General features: G+C 47.2%; 1 protein-coding gene across 1 annotated transcript in view; it reads left to right on the forward strand.

Annotated features, from left to right (window-relative positions):
- ABCA13 (ATP binding cassette subfamily A member 13) overlaps nt 1–25,701 on the forward strand; it is a 353,566-nt gene that overhangs the window by 224,108 nt on the left and 103,757 nt on the right. Inside the window, exons 40-44 of the mRNA XM_027538443.1 lie at nt 6,950–7,004; nt 9,024–9,201; nt 11,640–11,755; nt 16,854–17,010; nt 21,373–21,626. Of these exons, the coding sequence (XP_027394244.1) occupies nt 6,950–7,004; nt 9,024–9,201; nt 11,640–11,755; nt 16,854–17,010; nt 21,373–21,626 (760 nt within the window). The remainder of the gene's footprint in view (nt 1–6,949; nt 7,005–9,023; nt 9,202–11,639; nt 11,756–16,853; nt 17,011–21,372; nt 21,627–25,701) is intronic.

Below are 25,701 nucleotides of genomic sequence, written 5' to 3' on the forward strand. Positions count from 1 at the left end.
CAGCTTTGTTTCTAGTCCAACTCTCACATGCATACATGACTACTGGAAAAACCATAGCCTTGACTAGATGGATCTTTGTTGGCAAAGTAATGTCTCTGCTTTTGAATATGCTATCTAGGTTGGTCATAGCTTTTCTTCTAAGGAGCAAGCATCTTTTAATTTCATGGCTGCAGTCACCATCTGCAGTGATTTTGGAGCCAAAAAAAAAAAAAAATAGGGTCTGTCACTGTTTCCATTGTTTCCCCATCTGTTTGCCATAAAGTGATGGGACTGGATGCCATGATCTTCGTTTTCTGAATGTTGAGCTTTAAGCCAACTTTTTCACTCTCCTCTTTCACTTTCATCAAGAAGCTCATTAGTTCTTGTCCGCTTTCTGCCATAATGGTGGTGTCATCTGTGTATCAGAGACTATTGATACATGGAATAACAGACTGGTTCCAAACTGGGAAAGGGGTACGTCAAGGATGTATATTGTCACTCTGCTTATTTAACTTATATGCAGAGTACATTATGTGAAATGCCAGGCTGGATGAAGCACAAGCTGGAATTACGATTTCTGGGAGAAATATCAGTCACCTCAGATAAGCAGAGAGGTTTATTAATGGCAAATTCTCTTTTCTTTCCACTGAGAATGTTTTAATTTCTCCTTCATTCTTGAAGTATATTTTCTTTGAATATATAACTCATGGCTGTCAATTAGAAAAGAAAATTCTGCACTTGAAAAATATGCCAATTTCTTTTGGATACCATGGTTCCAAATGAGGAATCCACTGTGTTTTGAGTTTGTGTTAACCATCTCTTTCTCTGGCTGATTTTAAGACCTTGTAAAATTATCTTTAATTTTTGGAAATTTAATTATAATACATTGTGGCGTGGATTTATTTGTGTTTTCCTGTTTGGGATTCACTGAAGTTTCATTTAGGATTAGCTCTGGACTTTGTAGGGTTACATCTTCTGCCAGTGTAGCAAAGTTTTCAGCCATTATGTCTTCAAGTGCTTTTTCAGTCCCTCTCTTTTCTTCTTGGACTATGATAATAAGAATGTCAGGTCTTCTGTTAGTTTTCCATAGGTTCCTTAGTTTCTGGGATTTATTTTCTTTGTTTTTAGCTTGGGTAAGTTCTGTTGTTCATCCTCTAACTCACTGATTCTATCATTCTATTTCCACCCAACTGTTGAGTATATCTAGTACATTTTTTAAAATTTCTGTTACTTTCAGTTTTAGAATTCCCACATGATTATTTTTATCACTGCTATATATTTTTTTTACTGATACACTAAAATATTTTTACATTTAAAGAGAATTCACAATTACATGCTGAAACACCTTTATGCTCTGTGTTGTCAGATAATTCTCACATCCTGACTCATCTCAGTGTTGGTGTCTGTTCATTGTCTTTTCTCTTTCAAGTTGTGATTATTCTGGTTCTTGTTATGAAGGATATTCTAAATTGAATCCTGGACATTTTGGATGCCAAATTGTTAGATTATGAATCCAATGAAGTGGTTTTGTTTGGTTTTTAAGCAGGCAGTCCTTGTTGAAATCTAGCCTAAGAACGAGGTAGATAATGTATGTTGAATGTACCCCTGGGCCCTGCAACAGATCTGCCTTGTTTTGGAGGGTGGGCTCAGGTATACTGAGCCTGGCGAATAAGGCACCAACATGCACTGTCTCATTGCTCCCAAGTGAGGGTTTAAGTTCATCTCCCAGAGGCCCCTTGGCATTCCAAGTGCCCCACCTCACAGCCCCCTTAGTCTCAGTGGTGCTGGTGGGATGGAGGCATGGCCCCTGAAGGGCTGTAGGGCGGGACTGAGTGTGGTGGTGAAGCAGGGCGCTGGCAGCCCTGCCCCACGTGGCCACGTTGTCGGTGCCCCAGGTGGATCGGGGCTGGGCTTCCTGCTGCCTTACCGCGCTCCGCATCCCTCAGTCAGTCTCACTGGCCAGGTGTGGGAAAAGGCTCAGCTCACCTTTGGACGCTGGCAGGGGATCCATGGTGCCAGATGTCTCTATAGGTAGGAGGGGATCCACTTGCAGATGGGACCTGCTGTAGGACAGTTTTCCTAGAGACTTTTGGCTGGAATGGCGGGTGGAGTGGATATTGCCAGGAGGGTTTTCTTTCACTGGGCCACACTTTTCTGACTTGCTGGCTTCTTGGAGCCAGCACAGACAGAATGTCTTTCCCTGCTGGCTGTTCCCACTTGGAGTTAGCGCTTGTCTGGGTATGTGGGGGCAGTGAGTAACCCGGGGACACGCAGTGTCCTTCCCTGTGTCCTCAGATCTGCCTGTCAGAGCTTGCTCTGAGTTCTGTTGTGTGATGGCCAAGGGTTTGTGGTCTCACAAGGGAGTGGAGGAGCCACAATTTGATTTCTGACTCTGACCATAGTCTCCAAGGCAGCAGGCCCTGTAACACTGCCTATAGAACATGGTGGGAAAAAGCCAGGCACCCAAACTCCTGCTCAGTGGTAAAGAATCCACTTGCAATGCAGGAAACCTGGGTTTGATCCCTCAGTTGGGAAGATGCCCTGGAGAAGGGAATGGCCACCCATTCCAGTATTCTTGCCTGGAGAATCCCATGGACAGAGGAGCCTGGCGGGCTACAGTCCATGGGGTCGCAAAGAGTTGGACACGAGTGAACTGTTAACACTTTCACCAAACTCCATACATTGTGAAAGTGTTGCTTGTAAAGTAAAGAGACCACAGAAATACCCTTCTGTGGGATGTAGCTCAGAAACATATCATCAATATTCCTAGGGAAAACGAATGCCCAAAGGCAGTCATGTAAGGGATTCATCAGGAGTAATATCACAGAAATATTGAATCCATAGAGTGAATAAAATAATTTGGTGAACATCAATTCCAGTGAAGTGCATAGATTATGCACATGTTTGCATACATGTAGCAAAAAATTGTTTTTGGAGAATCCCAGGGACAGGGGAGCCTGGTGGGCTGCCGTCTATGGGGTCGCACAGTCAGACACGACTGAAGCGACTTAGCAGCAGTAGCAGTAGCAGCAGCAAAAAATTAATTGAAGGTCATGAATGATCCATGAAATAGAAGATACGTAAAATGAAATATAATTTAATAATAATGTGTATATGGAGGAAACCTTGGACATTTTGAAATAATTAATATAAAAATGCAAATAGTATTTAATTCTGGTTGGTTTGGGGTTGGATTATGGTTTAATTTTACTCTCTACCCTATTCTTTATCTAAAATCTTTTTATGATTGGCATCTACTACTCAATAAGCATAATAATTAATCTTACTATTGATAACAAAATCTTTTTTTCCAGAAGAGATTAAGAGAAAGAAGAGACAGAGAGAAAGCCATCAAAATGCCTTCTAGTCAGAAAAGTTCATACATTTCTCTTACTACCCTGTCAGATTAAATAAACTCTTCCATCTCTCATAGTGAATTAATTAAAAGAACAAAAACTTTTGCCCATGCATTGATGCCAAAGCCAGTCTTTTCTTTAGGTGTAGATGTTTACAGACATCTGGGCATTAGTACTTGCAAAGATAAGTTTTACAGAAGAAATGAACCCAAAAGTGACTGCTTGAATTGGAGACAAGTTAAGTACTTTGCTATTGTAATGGATACTGGACAAAAGCACAGATGTGCATTTTTACAAATGACAGATATACAGACTCTGGAAACCATAGAAGACGTGGTCTAATGAGAAGACTAAAAACTAATTTTATACATTTGTACATTGCCATGGGCCAATTCTTAGAAAAGCTGGACTATAAATGGCAAGAATAATCAAAGAAAAATCAGGCAAGTGTATTCAAAATGTACTTTTTGAAACGTCGTTTCTGAAAGCCTTTGGAAGAGACATGTGAGTGATTTCCTTTCATCCTGTGCAGTGCTGGAACCATGGTCCTTCTCGAGGAGCCTGGGCCTTTCCCTCATAATCAGCTCCGAGTTGTTGCCTAAGCGCAGCTCTGAGTACACGTGATGTGACGGAAACAAAACCCGGTTACAGGGCTTGCTGTTGCAGTTCCATGGTTCCTACAGCAAGAGCATCACAGGCTGTAAATGCAGACAGTGGATGAGCTGGGCTCCAGGTAGTCAGGATTGTGGCTGTCACTCGCCTACTGATTGTGTTTGGCCTTAGGTGGCTCAGATGGTAAAGAATCTGTCTACAATGCAGGAGACCCAGGTTCGATCCCTGGATCAGGAAGATATTCTGGAGAAGGGAATGGCAACCCACTCCAGTGTTCTTGCCTGGAAAATTCTATGGACAGAGGAGCCTGGCAGGCTACAATCCATGGGGTCACAAAAGAGTCAGACATGACTTTCTCTTAGAGAGGCCACTGGAGCCTCCTCCACCTCAGTTTCCTCCCTCCTCTCAAGCCTCCTCTCAACTCTGCAGCTTCTAAGTGGCTGGCTACAGTCTCTCCATAACGTTAGAGAATTCACTAGAAGCTCACAGAACTCAGGGAAGCCCTGGCCCTACAATCACAGTGTTATTCTGTTACAAAGACTGCAAGTCAGAAACACCAGCCAAATACAAAATGCTGAAGATGCAACCTCCTGCCTCAGAGGTCAGGCTGGCCCACAGTTTCAACCCTCTAATCATATGCTTTTTTTTATCTCTTCTGAATCTACCTCCTTGGACTAACTTCTAGAACATTGTAGACCGAGTCCATCTTCTGTGCTTATAACAATCCTCTAGCCACCTGAAGGCATTTTCAGGCTCCCTCTTGCTTCAGGGGTTATTTTCAGGTTAGTCAAGTCCAGTGTTCTCCCGTGTCGCTAAAATAAAATATTTTCCAAGCTGCTTGTCAGCGAGCTGCATTTTTCTAGATGTTTTCTCGTCTAGAACGTGCTGTTCATCCATGTAGCCCTGAGTGTCGCACGGCATTGCCAATGCCTGGTGGGACCCTTGCCAGGTTTTGGCTGGATCTGCATGTTTTGAGCACAGTCCTCAGTCCCTTAGCTGCTGGGCCACCTCTCAACAGGGCTGGTGGATGCTGAACCGCTTGTCAGGTGACTCAGCACCTGCAGGAGCCGGAGCTGGAGGATACCTAAGGAGGTGGAAGAGCCTTGTTCCGGCAGAGAAAGACAGAAGAGGGGGCGTCAGTGGTCCCGATAGGCAAGTGGTCAAGAGCAGCAGAGTTGGCTCATGGCAGATGCATATGTACATCATGTCTAGGGGCTGGGAAACCCACTCCGGGCATTTGGTACACAGGCTGAGAGTCTGTGGGAGAGCACCCAGACAACATTAATTTAGAGTCCAGAAATGGTTCTGGAAAGCTGGACCAGTAGCTCCCACTGTTCTCTCTGCTGTGAAAGCTGTTGCTTTGGTGTGTGGCTGAGCCCAGGGTGGGAGGAGAGAAGCCTGGAGTGGGAAGGAGGCATGGGGGTGGACAGGGATCAGGGTGCCTGGTGGCAGGGCTGGTGGGACCCTGGCTTCTATTGTCTCTTCTGGCACCAAGCTCTTTAATTATGTTTATTCTGCCCCATGTGTTTCCGTAAATATTTGGCATGCTGTCATAAGAGAGTGCAAAATACAGATCACTGGCTAGAGCCACCAGAGGAGGAGACGTGTAGGGGAGCTGGGTGAGATGGGGCAAGGATGCAGTGATGAGCTCCATGTGCAGCTGCGCCTCAGCTCTGCACCTCTGAGATGACCAGTCAGAACAGGAAAAGGGGTTGGTCTTTATCATTGACAGTAAGATGAGATGCCTGATGCCCTGGAGTTCTTCTGGATACAACACTGATGGAGTTTGCTGGGGTGGGGAGCACACATGGATGTCTCAAAAGCCTTCACGATGAAATCCTGTTTTTTAAATGATTTTATTTTTAATTGGAGGGTAATTACTTTACAATATTATTATGGTTTCTGCCATACATCTCCATGCATCAGCCCTAGGTACACACAAACCTAGTGATACTTTTGAACTGTGGTGTTGAAGAAGACTCTTGAGAGTCCCTTGGACTGCAAGGAGATCCAGCCAGTCCATCCTAAAGGAGATCAGTCCTGAATATTCATTGGAAGGACTGATGCTGAAGCTGAAACTCCAATACTTTGGCCACCTGATGCAAAGAACTGACTCATTTGAAAGGACCCTGATGCTGGGAATGATTGAAGGCAGGAGGAGAAGGGGATGACAGAGGATGAGATGGTTGGATGGCATCACCGACTCGATGGATATGAGTTTGAGCAAGCTCTGGGAGTTGCTGAAAGACAGGGAAGCCTGGCATGCTGCAGTCCATGGGGTCGCAAAGAGTCAGACACGACTGAGACTCAGCGACTGAATTGAATTGAACTAATACACGAACCTAGAGCCTATCAAGGAGAGTGAAGTCAGAAAGAGGCAAATATTGCGTATTAACGTATATATATGGAGTCTATAAAGATGGTACAGATGATGAAGTCCTTTTAATCGACAAGTTGATGGCAAGTTCTCCATATTAGCTACTGTGGTTACAGCAATTAAAAGCCTCAAAAAACTAACAAAGCAAAAAACAAAACAATCCCCAAAGCAAAGCTGGGCCAATGGAGTGTTTCAGGCTTCTGTCTAGACTTGGCTTGATTTGGAGGAGAAGTTTTGAGTATTTCAGTGGTTTCCATGAAGGAGTCCCCTTGGTGTATTGTTGTTTGGTCTTCTTGAGCCTGGCTCCCCACAGTAAACCACGGGTAACACATTACCCGGGCCACAGTGACGGACAGTCCGTCGCTGTGACGTGTTAGCACTGAGGCTAGCGTGTAGGGCAGATGTGTTCAGTACCTGTGGGTGGTTTCTGGGAGCAGTGGCTGCAGAAGTTCCAGTGCACGCTGGTTGACCTGCTGGCTGCGACTCGCCGTTCTCCAGGTGGAGGGACTGGCCCTGGCCAGGTGGGCAGGCAGCACTGGGCACGGTGCCTCGGGTGGCCAGCAGGGGGGCTGTCCCTGGACCGCAGGCAGGGCTCTCTCACTCATTTTCAACTTGTCTTTCGTAGGAATCACGCTCTACAGCCACCCGTATGGAGGGGCCTTACTGAACGAGGACAAGATGTGAGTTGAAGGAACAGAGGGAGGGCTGGCTAAGGAAGAGCATCTTGGGGTTGGTAGGGGTGCTTCTCATCCCTCTTCTCATCCGTGAGTGATGCTGGCAGATGCACTGAGTGGAGCAAGACCTGGGCGTTGAGTGCAAAGCATGAGGACAGGGATGGGTGAAGGAGGGCGTACATCGGCTGAGTCTAAAAGGGATGCGCGTGTTGTACGGCTTAGTTCCAGGTGGAAGTTGTTCTGAGGGGATGATTCACCAGAGCCCATGGGACCCAACATCTTTCTCAAGTGAAGATTATAAGCACAGTGTTTACTGAGGTCACCATAACAATGCGTCTTGACAGCTCCCGCGAGTCTTTCCTCGATGTCCACGTGGAGATGGTGCTAGTGAGCCCCTTTATGTACAGACCCGAGAGTCTTCTCCTCCCCGTCTCCCTTCTCTGCCACACAGTGAGCAAACCTTTAGTGAAAAATGGGTGACAAGAAAAAGTATTATTTATGCACTTCCTGTGACCTACCAGACGGGGTGGGAGGACATCGATCTGCCTGATGGGCGACCTCCCCTCACGTCCTGAACATGGCAGGTGGTCCTCACGCTTGCATGTGGACTCTTGGGGTCCTTTCTTTACCTGATGCCTGCCCCGGATTCTAGGCGTGGGCCTGTCAACTTCGGTTATACAGTAAGACGTGATGGACGGTTTGAGCTGAGCCATTCAGCCGGGCTCTGACCATCCCCGAGGATGAGGCAGTGGTGGGCCAGAGGTGTTAGCGATGCTCCAGTTAAAAATGGCCTAGGAAGCACAGTGCGTGTCATCGCCGAGCACCACCGTCTATGCAGAGCTTCGGTGCTTTGAGAGCTTAGGTTCTGAGGTGGGCTGATTGCCTCCCTGCCCCCATGGGAGCTGCTGTCCAGTGAGGTGGCCCCAAGTGGGCAGAGGGCACAGCTCAGCACGCAGGCCAGGTGGCAGGGGCCATCCGTTTTACCTGAGCGCAGACTCAGTGTCATGTCAAGGCTCTGAGTGGGCAGACGGGCACCTGCGGGAACCCTTCACTCTCCTCTATGTCCTCTGGATGCTGGGAGCTGTAACCCAGGCCTTGAAAGGTCATCAAGGGGATTTAGTAAGAGAATCCACATCCTTAGCCAATATGCTGGCTGGTCCGGTTTATTTATTTTTTTTCCTTTGAGGAGAGATATATATATTCACAGTGTAGGCAGAGCTCACTGGCTATTTGAAAAGTAAATGAATGAATCTGCATTTTTAATTTTTACCTCACTTTCTTACAGTAAAATAAAATCCATATGAAACAAACACTTAAAAGTAAAACTTTAAGATAATGAAAGAAAATGTCTGAATATTTTTGTAATTTTCATGAACTAAAATTTTCTAAGCCCAATGCAAAGCCTATAAAGTTAAAGAATATATTATATAAATTATATAAATATATATATTCAAAAGTGGAAAGTAAGTCTGTCAAGAAATAAACTTTAAAAAGTGAAGAGAGAAACAAAAATATTTACAACACATCTGGCAACAGCTAGTTTTATTGAGATTGTAGGACCTTCTTATAAGTCAGTAGAGAAAGGATGAAAGATCTTTTTTTTTCACTTTTTAAAGAAAGTAAGTGAAAGATTCTTTAAATTCTGTCATGCTTTACAGTTTTCAGAAGTTTCACACATATGATTTCATATCGTCCCATAATAATTTTTCCCTACCCTGTCCTCCCTTCGGGCTGCCCTGGTACTCAGGTGGTAAAGAATCTGCCCGCAGTGCAGGAGACGTGCGTTCTATCCCTGGATTGGAAAGATCTGCTGGAGAAGGGAGTGGCAACCCACTCCAGTATTCTTGCCTGGACAATCCCATGGACAGAGGAGCCTGGCAGGCTACAGTCCACAGGGTTGCAAAAAGTCAGTCCTCCCCATCCCTGTAACCATTCAACTGATAACTAGCAGTTCACTGACTGTGGCAGCAGGAGAAACCCCGGGTCCCTGTCAGCCGCTGATGCCTGTTCTGCTCCTGCCCGCAGCCTGGAGAGCATCCGCCAGTGCGGTGTCGCCCTGTGCATCGTGCTTGGCTTCTCCATCCTCTCTGCGTCCATCGGCAGCTCCGTGGTGCAGGACAGGGTGACCGGGGCCAAGAGGCTGCAGCACGTGAGCGGCCTGGGCTACAGGACCTACTGGCTCACACACTTCCTGTTTGACATGGTAAGTCTCTGGCGCTGTCCCTCTGTGTCCCTGCACCCCCGGGAGGCGTGTGTACGTGTGTGTGTGTGTGTGTGGCTCCACCTTGCTGGCCAGTTCCTGGGAGCACATTTGACGTTAAGCCTCCTCTCTGCACTTCCCAGTCATGTTGCTTCTGAGGAGGGGAAGATGGATATAAGCTGGGATCTGTGCAGCTGTGGGGACAAAAGATGTAATTCCCACCCAGACGAAATGCACAGAACTGTTTAAGAGATGAACTAGCAGGAAGACGGTTAAAACCCAGCATTGCAATCAGCACAAGAAATGGAAATTAAGGTGTTGTGAGAACCCCAAAGAGAAGGAGATTCACCCAAATCGAGGTAGCCAGGGATGCCTTCCTGCAGGATGCAGTGTGTGCACAGAGAGTGAGAGAAGCGAGAGGAAGAAAACTATTCAAAGCAGGCTGACTCAGGAGCAGGGCAGACCAAAGGGGACTGAAAGCTGATTTTAGGAGAAATGGCCGTTAAGGAGAACACCAGCAGGGCAGGCGAGCACAGCAAAACCCTGCATGGGGTGTGTGTCCTAACACCGCGGGGCGTGCTGAGCGGCTCGCACTCTAACGTGGGTGAGGAGTGGGTGATCTCATCCATCCCTGCTGTTTAAACAGTGCCCTCCTTGGATGCCCGCTTGGGGCCAGGCCGCGTCCTGAAGGCTGACCCTGTGGGACCACGACACAGAAGCATGGAATCGGGAGTAACTGCTCCGCGGTCGTGTGTCCAGAGGGTGCAGAGCAGGCGGGGCAGTGCCAGTTGCCCAGTACTGGTTCAGGGACCTCTGTGGCTGCCCATCGCCATGCCTGCTATTTAATGATGCAGAGTGACCCTTGCTTCCAAGAAGGAGAAGGGGCGGGATGTACCCGGAGAGCATAAGAGCAGGCAGGAGAGACCCAGAGCCTCCCCCTTCCTGAAGTCATGAGTCGACTGTCCTCCTCTCCCTCCCACTAACCGTGGCTCCTCTTTACTCTGGGGGCATAAGTCAGGGAGCACTGCTTTCTTCTCGATTTCCCACCTCCATCCAGTCATTCCCCACCTAGTCAGTCACTCATTTAATGGAGGCTTTTGAGGTTTTGCTCTGGGCCAAGGTGTGGCTCAGACGGTAAAGCGTCTGCCTGCAATGCGGGAGACCTGGGTTCGATCCCTAGGTTGGGAAGATCCACTGGAGAAGGCAATGGCAACCCACTCCAGTACTCTTTCCTGGAAAATTCCATGGACAGAGCAGCCTGGTAGGGTATAGTCCAAGGGGTGGCAAAGAGTCGGACACAACTCAGCCACTTCACTTTCTTTACTCTCACTTTCTTTAAGGTGTGTCTGAGGTGTTGTGGACAAACCATGAACAGAGCAGAGAGGGTCTCTGCCTGTAAAGAACTTGTGTTCTTATGGGCGGAAGCAGAAAGCAAGTAGATAAATACAAATAAATACACAAGATGCAATCGTCTTGAGACTCGGTTTGTCAGAGGTATGGGAGAGGGCCACTGGACAGAGGGTGACGAGATCAGAGCTGTGGTCTGACGCTTCAGGAGGGGCACTGCTGCTGGGGGGTTTTCCACGGGTTGTCAGTCCTCGGGGGCTCTCCCTGCAGGAGGGGTTTCTAGCCTTGGCTCTTAGTGTAGGAAGAAGCTGTGCGTCCTGGCAGGGGCTGGGTTCCTGCCCTTTCCCGTGGGAGGTGGGTGTGGGCGGTGTAGACGTGAGACGTTTATCTCGTGGCCCCTCTAGAGGCTGGAGTCCCAGATCCCGGCGTGGGCAGGGCTGGTGATACTCCTGAGGCCTCCGTCCAGGGCTGGTGGACAGCCGTCTCCTCCCCACGTCCTCACTCTGGGAGCCTGTGTCCTCATTTCCTCTCTCTGTAAGGACCCCCACCCGGTGGAGTCAGAGTCCATCCTCACGACCTCATTTTACATGAATCTCGAAGGGGACATGTTTCAGTCCCAAACTGTGACTCTCCAGGCCTGAGTCCACTGCTGTAACCGTGTGCTGGGCCAGACAGGACACAGGCTAAGTGGGAGCCGAACCGAGAGCTTGTGGTCAGGCGTGCGTGCTCGGTTACTCAGTCATGACTGACTCTTTGCGAGCAACCCCGTGGACTGTAGCCCTCTAGGCTCCGCTGTCTATGAGGATCCTCCAGGCACGAATACTGGAGTGGGTTGCCATGCCCTCCTCTGGGAGATCTTCCCAACCCAGAGGTCTAACCCAGGTCTCCTGCTTTGCAGGCAGATTCTTTCCTGTCTAAGCTGCCAGGGAAGCCCAAGAATACTGAAGCGGGTTGCAATGCCCTCCTCCAGGGCGTCTTCCCGACCCAGGGATGAAACCCGCATCTCTTGTGTCTCCTGTATTGGCAGGCAGAGGTCAGGAGATGGTGATAGACAAACCCTTGTGCTAACAGGCCCTCTCCTCTTCATTTCTCAGCTCCTTTACTTGGTCTCCGTCTGCCTGTGTGTCTCTGTGATCATGGCCTTCCAGCTAACCGCCTTCACTTTCCGGGAGAACCTGGCGGCCACGGCCCTGCTGCTGGTACTTTTCGGGTATGTGATGGGACGCGTGGCTGCAGAATTACGGCTTGTTTTCTGAAGGAGAACCCCCCGGGGCAGCTTTGAACCTGCTGCCAGCTTCATGGTTTTCTCTCTTTCCAACCAATTACGCTGTTGCTTCTAGGGGCATGGAGCTGAGCAGCCTGAGCAGGACACCTGGCGCCTGCTCACGGTCGGGGGGCAGTGACGGGGACGGCTTGGCCCCATCTGTCTCAGAGCCCGTCATTCCGTCTCTGATGCTCCTCTGGGGCTCAAACACACCACCCACTCTGCTCCGGAGCTGTCCTGGAACTCGTGAAGCTCTACGGCTGCCGTATTTCTCCCTCTCCTGGTCTCAGAAGTTTGGAAATGTTTTGTCTAACTTCTGTCTCTTTATTATTTTTCTCACAGCATCAAAGTAACAAAAGCAGAAAAATCATTTTACAAATTTCTCCTTTGTACACACTGATCAGGGTCCTTGCTAGCAGTCCCCAGAGTGTATCTGCCAGGTAGCAAGAATGCATAAGATCATCATTTGACTCTAGATCTAGGCTAGGTATGTGAGAGATGCTTGATAATAGTAGGGAAAAAGTTAACTTGTGACTCACTGGTAAAGAAGCCACCTACCTGCCAGTGCAGGAGATATGGGTTCAATCCCTGGATCAAGAAGATCCCCTGGAACAGGAAATGACAATCTATTTCAGTATTCTTTCCTGGAAAATTCCATGGACAGAGGAGCCTGGAGGGCTACAGTCCATGGAGTCGTAAAGAGTCAGACACGACTGAGTACACACACATGCACACATATACACTTATATGTGTGTGTGTGTGTATATATATATATATATTTTTTTTTTTTTAAACAGAGCATTCTGCTTTTATCTAAGCCAAAGTTTATAAAATGGTTTTTACATAGATGACAGTTGTATCAGCAATTCAGACTTTTCAAAGCATCTAATTAGGGAACAGTTATATCCTTACTGGGATGGATAGATGGATAGATGAATAGATGAGGGACAAAGAGAGAGACAGAGAGACCTTAAGCTAAGAATTCTCTGCACGTTCATGACAGCAGCACTTTTCAAAGGATTTCAGGAGACTCACTGGTCTCTTCGGGTTGAGGCACAGCCATGGGCCCAGAGGGTGACATGTCAAGTGGAGGGTCCTAGGTGAGGGGGACCCAGAGGACCTGGAAAGGTGACTCAGGCCGGTTCTGGGGGGGAAGCACAAAGCAGGGACCCACCAGGCTCTCAGGTGACATCCCAGGGCTGGTTCAGTTTTTAGACAGGTTCTTCCTCCACTGGAGCCCAGGAATTTGCAGGACCCTGACATGGTGACTCCCCTGCAAGAGGAGAGATCCCTGGGGCCCCAAATGCTACCACATCCCCGGAGTGCCCCAGTGGACAAGCGTGTTGGCTGACCCCTCCTGTCCACAGAAAGAGCCCCAGAACCACCTCAAAAAGGCTGATCCTAGAATAAGCTGAGACCCAAGAACACAGTCAGGCATTAAAAGGGGCCATTTGTTTGGAATCTGGAAAAACTAGGGATTGTGTAAGTGATCAGAGTCTCATAAGATATAATAGGAAAACATGCCCAGTTACAATTTTCCTTTTTCTTTTCTTTCTCTCTATGGAGGAAAAATCAATATTTAAGCTGGAAAGGGAGAATAAGCATCAAAAAGGAAAAAGAAACCTAAAAATCTCAGAGAGAAAAGAGAATCTAACTTACATAAAAACATGAAACCTTAACCACTATTTAGTGCACATTTAACACTAAAAGATGAGAGCACAGAATCCTGTTCCATGTCTTGGAAAATTCCTGCCATGTGGGGCGAGGGGCCAGTTTCAAAGGGAGGCTGCTGCTACTGCTGCTGCTGAGTCGCTTCAGTCGTGTCCAACTCTATGCGACCCCATAGAAAACCCATAAATGGCAGAATAATGGTTAGCAGCCCTCCGACCTCCGGTGTTAAAATATTAAAATGGCATTATAGTTTAATAAAAAATGGAGGTTGTTAGAAGCTACCATAGGTTTCATTAAAAATAGGTTATGCCCTTTGTGTGTGTGCTCAGTTGTGAATGACTCTCTGCGACCCCAGGGACTGTAGCCTGCCAGGCTCCTCTGTCCGCGGGATTCTCCAGGGAAGAGTACTGGGCTGGGTTGCCATGCCCTCCTCAGGGGATCTTCCCAACCCAGGGATTGAACCCACGTCTCCTGCACCTCCTGCAGTGGCAGGCAGATTCTTTACTACTGAGCCACTGGGGAAGCCTGCTGAGTGGCACACAGGCTCTTAATTCCCTGACCTGGGATGGAACCCGTGCACCCTGAGTGGAATCGCAGAGTTCTAACCACTGGATGGCCAGGAAGTCCTTGAAACAGTAGTTTTAAGTTGTTAGGGAGGGAGTGTTGGCTCATTCTTGGAAGGAATTTCACAGCAACTACAGCTGCCTCCCACAACTGGCTCACAGACTGCTGCTGCTCCTTGTGTTTCGGTTAAAATCTGCTCTGACTGCTGCTGTCTCATGTGCTCATCCAGAGAGCCGCACAGCGGCAGGGTAGCCCTTGTTTATGTCCTGGGGGACAGAGAAGGACAGAGAGTGGCCGTGTGGGGTTGAACGTGAGGCAGGGCTGCTCTCTGTATTTCAGATGGAGACCATGGAGCCATGACCTCTTTGGTAATTAATTTAGTTTATTTTAAAATTAATTTTTATTGGAGTATAGTTGATTTATAGTGTTGTGGTAGCTTTCGATGTACAGCACAGTGAATAAGTTACGCATACGAAGCTCCAACATTTTGGCCACCTGATGTGAAGAGACAACTCATTGGGAAAGACCCTGATGCTGGGAAAGATTGAAGGCAGGAGTAGAAGGGGGTGACAGAGGACAAGATAGTTGGATGTCATCACTGACTTGGTGGACATGAGTTTGAGCAACTTCTGGGAGATAGTGCAGGATAGGGAAGCCTGGCTTGCTGCAGTCCATGGGTTTGAAAAGAGTGAGGCACGACTTAGCAACTGGACAACATATTTCCACTCTTTTTAATATTCTTTTCCCATATAGATCATTACAGAGCATTGAGTCGAGTTCCTTGTGCTATACAGTAGGTCCTTATTAGTTATCTATTTTTTACATAGTAGTGTGAATTTAGTTCAGTGATCATTAATCATTGAACTGTTTGATGCAACAGCTAATTAAGACCAGTTGCATTAAAGCACTTACCTTCCTCTTGTGTGCTCAAAACTCATTTTCTTCATGCCTGAATTATGAGGCAGACTGTTGACAGAAGTTTCTAACATACTGTATGATTTTATGTTTAATATTAAACATATATAATATTAATATTTTCTGAAATACAAGGATGTATTTTTGATCCAGGGGCAAATACCATAGCTTTCATGTGGATAAGGAATTACACTCAAATCTAAAACTATTTCAAGAGCCTGCTGAGCCAGGGAGAGGGACTTCAGAGTTAAATGGTAGCTGTATTTTTAGTTTTTAAAGGAACCTCCATACTGTTCTCCACAGTGGCTGTACCACTTTACAATGGAATGTTACTCAGCCAATAAAAATGATGAAATGATGCTAACATTGCAGCAGCATGGATGGACATAGAGATTGTTCCGAATGGAGTAAGTCAGACAGAGGAGAAATATCCTATGACGTTCCTTATGTGCAGAATCTAAAAAGAAATGATACAAATGAACTCCCAAAACAGAAACAAACTCACAGACTTAGAGAACAAGCTCCTGGTTGCCAAGGGGGAAGGACAGAGGGAAGCGATAGGTACGGAGTTTGGGATTGGCATTACGCACGGCTGGGCTTACTAGGTGGCGCTGGCGGTAAAGAACCTGCCTGCCAAAGCAGAAGACTCAAGAGATTCGGGTTCGATCCCGGGGTCAGGAAGATCCCCTGGAGGAGGATCCAGTACTCTTGCAGCCCACTCCAGTATTCTGGCCTGAAGAATCCAGTGGACAGAGGAGCCTGGTGAGCTACAGTCCATGGGGTCGTAGTTGGACACTAGTGAAATGACTGAGCACACACGTACACACTGATATATTTAAAATAGATAACCAGCAAGGACCTACTGTTTAGCATAGGGAACTCTGCCCAGTGTTATGTGGCAGCCTGGATGGGAGGGGAGTCTGGGGGAGAGTGGATCCATGTACATTTGTGACTGAGTCCCTTTGCTCCACCTGAAACTATCATGACATTATTAATCAGCTCTACTCCAATATAAAAAAGTTAAAAAACATTAATAAACATTTTTTTAAAAAGTCAGTGACTTCTCTGCTGGCGTCCACATTGAGGTACCAGCTTCCTTTGCTTGGTGGGGTAGGTGGGTTGGGGAGGTCACAGGAGGAAGCCGAGGGGAGTCAACCGTGAATAAATCCTGGCTCTGTGCTCTGGAGAAGGAAACATGAAGAGGTGTTTTCCTGTGAGGAACCTTGTGGGTGTTTTCCTACAGCATGAGGCTGTCTGAAGCCTGTGGGGGCCACTTCTGGGCTTCGCTGTCCACTGCCCAGCTTCGGGTCACACAGAAACGACTCCCACTTCAGCTCCACGTCCTTTCCAGCTGTGGGTTCCCAGTCAGGCATCTGAGCCTTGTCAGTGCCATGGTAAAACGGGGCCACGGCTCCCACCTGGGGGGCTGTAGGAGTGGGGAGGTCAGAGCACACACTGGAGGCATAAGGCATGAAGCCCGTGAGGGCACCCCAGAGAGGAAGCTTTCCATTTTCATCTGAGGTCCTCTTTTTGTATAGCGTTCTCCACTTGTGATAGCTTTAATTCTCACTCTGACAAACAGGTGTCATGTCTCTTTGCTGAGAAGCTGTGAGCGAGGAGCAAGGCCAAGCTCGCCCCACAGGGTGGGGGAAGTGGGCCTTTCTTTGGCTCATGAAGCTGCACGCCCAGGCCTGGGTTTGACCCGACCCAGGCTCTGATATTATGGAAAATGCGCTTCATCTTTAGAAAATACTGCCAGCTTTATTAAGTCAAGTGTGCTTCTGTTCATTGAGGGAGGAAGACTAACCAGCCAACAGCATCTCGTCTATGATTCAGTCTCTAGAGAAGGAAGAATTGCAGGTCGAGGAGCACAGCTTTTCACTTTGCTTTTCAGGTATGCCACTCTTCCCTGGATGTATCTCGTCTCAAGGATCTTCTCCAGCTCGGACGTCGCTTTCATCTCCTACATCTCCTTGAACTTCATCTTTGGCCTCTGTACCATGCTGATGACGGTCATGCCCCGGCTGCTGGCCATCGTCTCCAAGGCTCAGGTCCGTGACCCTCTGCATGGCCTCCCAGGGGCGAGGGGAGGGACAGAGGGTCGACTCACCCCGAGACCATTCCTTTTCCAACTGGGCTTCACTGCAGATGTGCTGGTGTCCACTGTCTTTACCTCCAGAGAGAGACAGGGACTCCACTTAGCAGAAACATCTGTGCCTTGACACGCAGCAGATCCAGGCTGGCAGCCGCAGGCAGAAGATGAGTTGTTTGTGCTCCTGCTTCCTGGGTGAAGGGCAGACTGAGCAGTGCATTCACGGCCGCATCCCTGTTTGTGGATGAATGACCGATCGATGGTTGAAAGAGTGGCTGTTTGTGTGAAGTGTGTCCTGTCTGGGCATCGTGGGAACAGGGCTCAGACATTCCTGTCTTTGGGCTTGGATGCTCCGGTCTGGCAGCCCACTCCAGTACTCTTGCCTGGAAAATCCCATGGGTGGAGGAGCCTGGTAGGCTGCAGTCCATGGGGTCACGAAGAGTTGGACACAACTGAGCGACTTCACTTTCACTTTTCACTTTCATGCACTGGAGAAGGAAATGGCAACCCACTCCACTGTTCTTGCCTGGAGAACCCCAGGGACTGGGGAGCCTGGTGCGCTGCTGTCTATGGGGTCGCACAGAGTCAGATCCGACTGAAGCGACTTAGCTGCAGCAGCAGACCATACTCTCAGGCCACAGCGGGTTTGGATTTTCCAGGTGATTGTGCCCTCTCCCCTCGGAGCCCTGGGACAGATTTAGATTTGCTGCTCTCAGAGTTTTGGAGCAGAAGGCTTCCCTGTTACTGGACTCCTGGCCCAGGAATATTTATCCGGGTGAGGAGGTGCCTCTCTCAGGGAACCCCTTCCATCAGGCTGTCTGTATCGGGAGGGCCACTTCGGAGCTGTCACTCCAGCAGGTATCAGGGTCCAGTGGAACCCGCAGTGCTGGCTACCCCCTACCACCTGCTGACTCTTGTCGGGCCAGGCTCCTCCCTGTGAGGCCTGCTGGGTTTTGTCCACAGTAACTCATCTTCTCTCTTTCTCAGCCTCCCCTGGGCTGCCTGTGGGGATGGACTTCAGAGTTTGAAGCCTCCTCTGCCCGTCTTTCCACACTTTCCCTTCTTGGCTCTGGTCACACCATTCTCTCCTGACTTCCTACTGTCTGTGTGGGCCCCGTTCCTCACTAGTCCTGGCATTGGATCCACTCAGAGGCTGAGAAAACAGCCTCAGAAAGGCCCAGTCTGGAGGACGAGCTGCTGGTCAGTGTCCAGCAAGTTGGAGGCTGAGCTCCCTTCCCGTGCCCAGACGCACTGGGACCTGATTGATTCTACAGCAACAGCTTGTGTTCTTTTCCTCAAGTTTGTACAGAAGCAGCGAGCTCTGTAAACAAGCTTTTTTGGATCCAATTGAAAGAAACAATTTATTCTGGTGATTTTTTTAGATCTGTTATTGACACTAATCTGTATTAGTGTGTCTAGACTTTAAATAGCAAACTAGCAGAACGATTCATTGACTTTAACTCGAGAGAGCATTGAAGTTAGTGGAGGCAGAACAGAGCTTCCTTGTCCCCGTCAGAGCACTGAAATACCATGGATCTCAGTCATGACCTAAATGGGAAGACAGGCAGATTCGAAGTAGACAGTCCCTGCCCTGGGGACGGGTCACAGACAGAAGAGGAGGAGGAGGAGGGTTCTTCTAGACCTGCAGAGCAAACCAACCCAGAGTCTTGAGGTCCTGAGACTGAGGTCAGTGGGATGCCTTGTTGCCTCCCGTTATAAACAGCTTTGTTCACTTGGAGAGAAATCTGCAGGCAGTAAGTTGTTTGCAAAAAAATGAGTCAAGCTCAATTGTTAACAGATAACAAAAGGCATTTCCTTGCTGTTGCTGAGGTCTTTTTTTCCCTTTGCTCTTTATTTTGATATGCTCCACTTAAAAAGATCAACGTCATAAATGGGTGATTTTCAGATATTCCTTTGTAAGTTCAAGAGGTAACATATTCCTATGAAAACATGACATAAGATGAGAAAGGGGACTAGGTTTTCAGACCAGTGCCAAAGACCAGTAGAGCTGGTATTAACCACTATGTAGACAAACAATCGGAGAAGGCAATGGCACCCCGCTCCAGTACTTTGCCTGGAAAATCCCATGGATGGAGGAGCCTGGTGGGCTGCAGTCCATGGGGTCGCTAAGTCGGACACGACTGAGCAACTTCACTTTCACTTTTCACTTTCATGCATTGGAGAAGGAAATGGCAACCCACTCCAGTGTTTTTGCCTGGAGAATCCCAGGGATGGGGGAGCCTAGTGGGCTGCCGTTATGGGGTCGCACAGAGTCGGACATGACTGAAGTGACTTAGCAGCAGCAGACAAACAATATTGTTAATGTGAGCATTTTAGTTTTGACCAAGTCACAGTTTATAAGCAGATATGCACAGAAAAGGCATTTGGGGCTCTAATTCAGGCTGCGGCGCATCTGTCTCTCCCACTGCGGAAGTTCTCTTTTGAGGGATGGGGGATGCAGGTAGGTGAAAAAAATCATAGTTTTTTTTTTTAATTTTTATTTATTTGGCTGCACTGGGTCTTGGTTGCGGCACGTGGGATCTTGGTTGTGTCGTGTGGATCTTTCATTGTGGTGCATGGGCTCTCTAGTTGTGGTGTGCCCACTCAGTAGTTTTGGCTTTTGGAAAAAGCTCAGAGTTTCAGTAATTTATGTCTCTACTTTATCAATCTCCAATTGATGAAGTAGAGACATTATGAATCAGACACTTGTGAATTGCTGTTCTGTGACTTTGTGTGGCTACACTCAACACATGTGGGTTATTTACCAAGTTGGTGTTATGAGTTGCAAATAGCTTTGTTCATGTGGTAAGAGATAGTGTGTGACTTTCTTGCAGTCAGATCTGAGTCCTCACCATTAATTAATTATTCCCTGAACTGTCAGATCCTGAGTTAAAAGCTATAATAGTCTCCTGTTTCCATCTTGTTAAAACGGAACCCTTTGAAGTCATATATTATTTGATCCAGGGACATAGTTTTATGAAAAGTGGGATAATAAGCCCCTTTAGGACTGCTTGAAATCTGTAAATAGTGGTAGTTGGTCAAGACTTGAACCAAAGGATCATTAAATGAGCCTTTCATGTTTTTCTCATGTCTGCATGCAAAGGACAGTAAACTGATGTAACAATACATGCCCCCCAAAAGTCATTTTTTGCTTTATTACTCTTATTTTTCAGCTTATTTTTTTATTGAAGTAGAGTTGAGTTACAATGTTGTGTTAATTACTACTGTGCAGCAGTACAGTGACTCAATCATATGCGTCTGTACTTTCTTTTTCATGTTCTTTTCCATTATGGCTGATCACAGGGTACTGAATGTAGTTCCCTGTACCATACAGTGGGGCCTGGTTGTTGATTCATTCTTTATATTGTAATAGCTTGCATCTACTAATCCCAAACTCCCTCTCCACCCCTCCCCTTCCCCCCTGCCCTTGGCAACTGCAGATCTGTCCTCTATGTCTGTGAGTCTGTGTCTGTTTCACGGATCAGCTGATTTGTGTCGTAGTTTGGATTCCACATATGAGTAGTAGCATATAACATTTGTCTTTTGCTTTCTGACTTGCTTCACCTAGTGTAATAACCTCTAGTAGCCTCCATGTTGCTACAGCTGGCATTATGTCATCCCTTTCTATGACTGAGTAATGGTTCATTGTGTGTGTGCACCACATCTTCTTTATCCCTTCATCTGTTGAAGGACATTTCGGTTGTTTCCATGTCTTGGCCATTGTAAATAGTGCTGCTGTGAGCATAGGGGTGCATGTATCTCTTCAAATTAGATTTTCACTGGATATGTGCCCAGAAGTGGGATTGCTGGATCATATGGTAGCTCTGTTTTTAGCTTTTTAGGGAATCTTCGTCCTGTTTTCCATAGTGGCTGCACCAGTTTACTTTCCCACCCCAACAGTGTAGGAGGGTTCCTTTTTCTCCACACCCTCTTCAGCATTTGTAGACTTCTTGATGATGGTCATTCTGACTGGTGATATCTCATTGTGGTCTTGATTGGCATTTCTCTAATACTTAGCAATGATGAGCATCTTTTTATGCCTATTGACCATCTGTATGTCTTCCTCAGAGAAATGTCTCTTTAAGACTTCTGCCCAGTTTTTGATTGGGCTGTTTTGATTTTGTGTTGACCTAAAAGCCTTTTTTTTTTTTTTTGATTTTCTATTGTCCTTGAACCACACTAGTAGAGACAACTCATTGTGAACAGCCATGAGTTTACATTGTAAGGGAACACTGGATGGTATTGGCTGTAAGACTGAGGGTTTTGTATGTCTTCTTTACGAAGAGCTCTCACTTTGACTTCTCTTTTTTTCACTGCACAGAATTTACAGAACATCTATGACGTCCTCAAGTGGGTCTTCACTATTTTCCCTCAGTTCTGCCTGGGTCAGGGGCTGATAGAACTCTGTTACAATCAGATCAGGTACGACCTGACCCATAACTTTGGCGTCGACTCCTATGTGAGCCCATTTGAGATGAACTTCCTGGGCTGGATCTTCGTGCAGTTGGCTGTACAAGGCTCGGTCCTTCTCCTCCTGAGGGTGCTGCTTCACAGAGACCTCTGGCTGCAACCCAGGTACGTCCTGCAGGGCTCGTCCTTGATGGAACTAGTGTCTGAATAAAGATGGAGCAGCAAATCCATCCTGGAGGCTGCGGGACAAGAAACGTTCTGAACAGTGTCGTACCCACACCTCATAGTTAGGGTTTGACAGTTTTTGTTTGCTTTGTTTTTGTTTGTTTTTTTCTTTTCATTGGTGAGTTTCTGACATTAGGAAGGGGAATGACAAAAGAAAAGGTGTCAACCTCTGAGATAATCCACCCAATTCTTAATTGGGTGAGATAATCAACCCAACCCATTAGTCACCTTAATGAATTTTCCTTCTTACAATTGCTCAGTTTTCCTCTTACTCTGATTGTAGCACCTAGGGTGAATTCAGTTGATCCCATAACATACTCTTGACTTCCCTGGTGGCTCAGATGGTAGAGAATCTTCCTGCAATGCAGGAAACACTGATTCGATCCCAGGGTTAGGAAGATCCTCTGGAGAAGGAAAGGCAACCTGCTCCAGTATTCTTGCCTGGGAAGTCCCATGGACAGAGGAGCCTGATGGGCTACTTTCTATGGGGTCTCAAAGAGTTGAACATGACTTAGTGACTAACACTTTCACTTTCATAACATAATATCATTTTGTGGAAAATAGCATCAACTCCTAAAAGCAGGTGTGTAAGAAAGTCAGTGCTGATAACCACTTGCCCTTTGAAGATCCTCTTGTTCAGTTCAGTTCAGTCACTCAGTCGTGTCCGACTCTTTGCGACCCCATGAACTGCAGCATGCCAGGCCTCCCTGTCCATCACCAACTCCCGGAGCTTACCGAAACTCATGTCCATTGAGTCAGTGATGCCATCAAGCCATCTCATCCTCTCTCATCTCTTTGTCCTCCTGCCTTCAATCTTTCCCAGAATCAGGGTCTTTCCCAATGAGTCAACTCTTCACATGAGGTGGCCAAAGTGTTGGAGTTTCAGCTTCAACATCAGTCCTTCTAATGAACACCCAGGACTGATCATTAGAAGGACTGATGCTGAAGCTGAAACTCCAATACTTTGGCCACCTCATGCGAAGAGTTGACTCATTGGAAAAGACCCTGATGCTGGGAGGGATCCTCTTGTTATTAGCACTAAAAATGTTTTATTTAATTACTGTTATTCAGTAATGGTGCTGATAATGTCCTCCTCTTTGTTAGGTGAGAATGAAAGTCAGTAGCCCAAGGGGTGTGTGTGTATATGATGTGTGCTGTCCACGTGAGTTTGTGTGTGCCCATGTCCACACAAACACATTCTTATACCCGCATCTCTATATTCTCAATAGGATCACAAGTGGTTTTGCAAGGATGTGTGACGTATTGACAGATAACACATTTTAAATATTAAGCAAGGAGTGTACTTTCTTATGTAGGGTCCACAGTGGCATGTCTCTCCCTCTGTAACCCTTGTGGCCTGAATCTGTGGAGTTGCTCTAAGAAAGGGATACTTCATGGAGGAAGTACTAATTAGGACTATATCACAGGAGAAACTGTTAAATATTATAGACCTAGTAGTAACACTCCATGATGATTTCCTTATAGAATTTCTCCCCCTCAGTCAATTCATCAACATACTTCCTTTAGAATCTGCTAAAGTGGAGAACCATTTGAATACCCATCACAAACCTCTCTTGAGTTAGCCACAATCCCTCTGGAATCTAGATTTCCAATACTGGCAGAGGTTGAAATAGAATTCTGTGTGCCTTTCAAATGTAATTGGTCCTGTATTCGGCCCTCCATAGTTTAATCTATTTTAAAACTTATTTTGTAGAAACCCCTTCAGCAGATTTCAGGGTATTCAATCCTGCTGCAGCATCAAAAGATTTTTCTGTAAAGACTTTGGGTGTTACCTTACATGAAACCCCATGGACTGCAGCATGCCAGGCTTCCCTGTCCATCACCAACTCCTGAAGCTTGCTCAAACTAATGTCCATCAAGTCGTTTGATGCCATCCAACCATCTCATCCTCTGTCATCCCCTTTTCCTCCTGCCTTTAGTCTTTCCCAGCATCAGGGAATTTCCAAATGAGTCAGTTCTTCGAGTCAGGTGGCCAAAGTATTGGAGTTTCAGCTTCAGCATTAGTCCTTCCAATGAATATTCAGAACTGATTTCCTTTATTTATTTATTTTTACTTCTGTGTACATACTTTCATTAGAATCACTAGTGAAATACATTTTATTGCTATTTGGCAATGATGATGCTTATCAATTAAGGAAAATGTTCTACCAAACACACTAATTGACAGGTTTGATCTCCTTGCAGTCCAAGGGACTCTCAAGAGTCTTCTCCAACACCACAGTTCAAAAGCATCAATTCTTTGGTGCTCAGTTTTCTTTATGGTCCAACTCTGACATCCATACATGACCACTGGAAAAACCATAGCTTTGACTAGATGGACCTTTGTTGGTAAAGTAATGTCTCTGCTTTTGAATATGCTGTCTCGGCTGGTCATAGCTTTTCTTCCAAGAAGCAAGTGTCTTTTAATTTCATGGCTGTGGTCACCATCTGCAGTGATTTTGGAGTGGAAAAGTATAAGTGAAACCAAATATTAGAATAACGTCCTTGTTATCTGCAGTAAATAGTCAATATTTGTTGTTCTTTGTCATTGTGAAGGTTACAGAATCCAGAAATTAAATATAACTTAGACACTGGGTTACCTGTCACTCCATTAAGAATGACAATGATCTGACCAAATTAATATGTTTTTAAAATGTAGATCTAACCAGGTCACTAATCACTGCCTGAAAGCCAAGTCCAAGCTTCTCAGCCAGGCCCTTCAAGCCTGGCAGCTCATGCTCAGGGCTGCTCCATGTGATGTCCCTTCTGTCTCCACCTGTGACATTGGCCCTGATCTCCAGTCTGGGCTGGTCCTTTGCCAGGACTGCCTTCCTCATCTCCAGGACCCTCCCCGTAGGTCCTCCTGCCTCTCCGGCCCAGCATGACGTCCTGCCAGTGTTTCTGTTACAGCTCGTATTTACCATCAGGGCCGTCAGTGTTGTTTTAACGTGTTTGTTCCTCTCCTCTACCTGACTCTATAAATTCCTTGTGCAGGAAATATTTTACACTGTTGCAGTGAATTCCTGGAAAAATAGGAACACCCTACCCTCTGCATCTGGGCAGACAGTTCCTGCAGCCCTCCTAAGTGGACTGTCTCCCGCCTGACTTGGTGCCGGTTCCCCACTGCCCTTGCCCACCCGGCGCCTGCTTACAGCCTGCAGTCCCTCTGTCAGCCTGTGTTGTCTGCCCAGACCCAGGACCACATCAGAACCTGCACTCCAGCCACACACGAGTCAGGTTGGGTGGGCTTTGGTCATGGGGTGGGGGGAGGTCCCTGTTTGTTGTCTCTCTGGTCTGGAGGCAGTTTCTGCTCTCTATATCCCAGTTGCCAGCTGGGTCTGAGCAGCCACATGGCCCAGGGCAGCGTCTCCCTTCTGATATCAGCTGCACTAAATCCCTGCAAGAACCTGCTGCACCAATGCCCACCAGGCTCCTTCCTCTTGACACAGATGCCGTTTTTCATGATTGTCAGTTGGAGGATGGCCAGGCAGCTCGTTTCTGAGTACAGGGGCATGAACTGCATGTTGTGTTGTGGGGAGGAGGCCAACGGGCAGTGACCTCACTCAGAGCCCCCCACCCACCAGATCCACTTGAGATGAAACCAGTAGATGTGCTGGAGCCCCAAGCCCTAAGAGCAGACTCTCTGGCCTGAGACCAGGCAGCAGGCACAGAGCTGCCCGGTGATGCTAATGAGGAGATGGTCAAAATTGCTGATGGGTCTTGGAAACAGGAAGGGATAAGGTGATGTGTGTCCTGGTGGAGTGAGAGACAGCCTCTGGATGACCAGACAAGGCTGAGGGCCATAGAACGCACCCTCACCTGGGGAAGGGCGCCCAACAGTCAAGGAGAAAGTGTCAAATTCAGTGAGTGTTCGTAAATTGAACACAGCTGCGATACCTTCCCCCAGTCAGTAGCGCCTGAAGTCCCCTCAGAACCCCCTGTCAGTCAACCACACTCTGTTTGCTGTTCAGTCCCTAAGTCATGTTTTTGCAGCCCCATGGACTGCAGCACACCA

The sequence above is a fragment of the Bos indicus x Bos taurus genome, chromosome 4 (assembly GCF_003369695.1).
Source record: "Bos indicus x Bos taurus breed Angus x Brahman F1 hybrid chromosome 4, Bos_hybrid_MaternalHap_v2.0, whole genome shotgun sequence".
Lineage (NCBI taxonomy): Eukaryota > Metazoa > Chordata > Mammalia > Artiodactyla > Bovidae > Bos > Bos indicus x Bos taurus.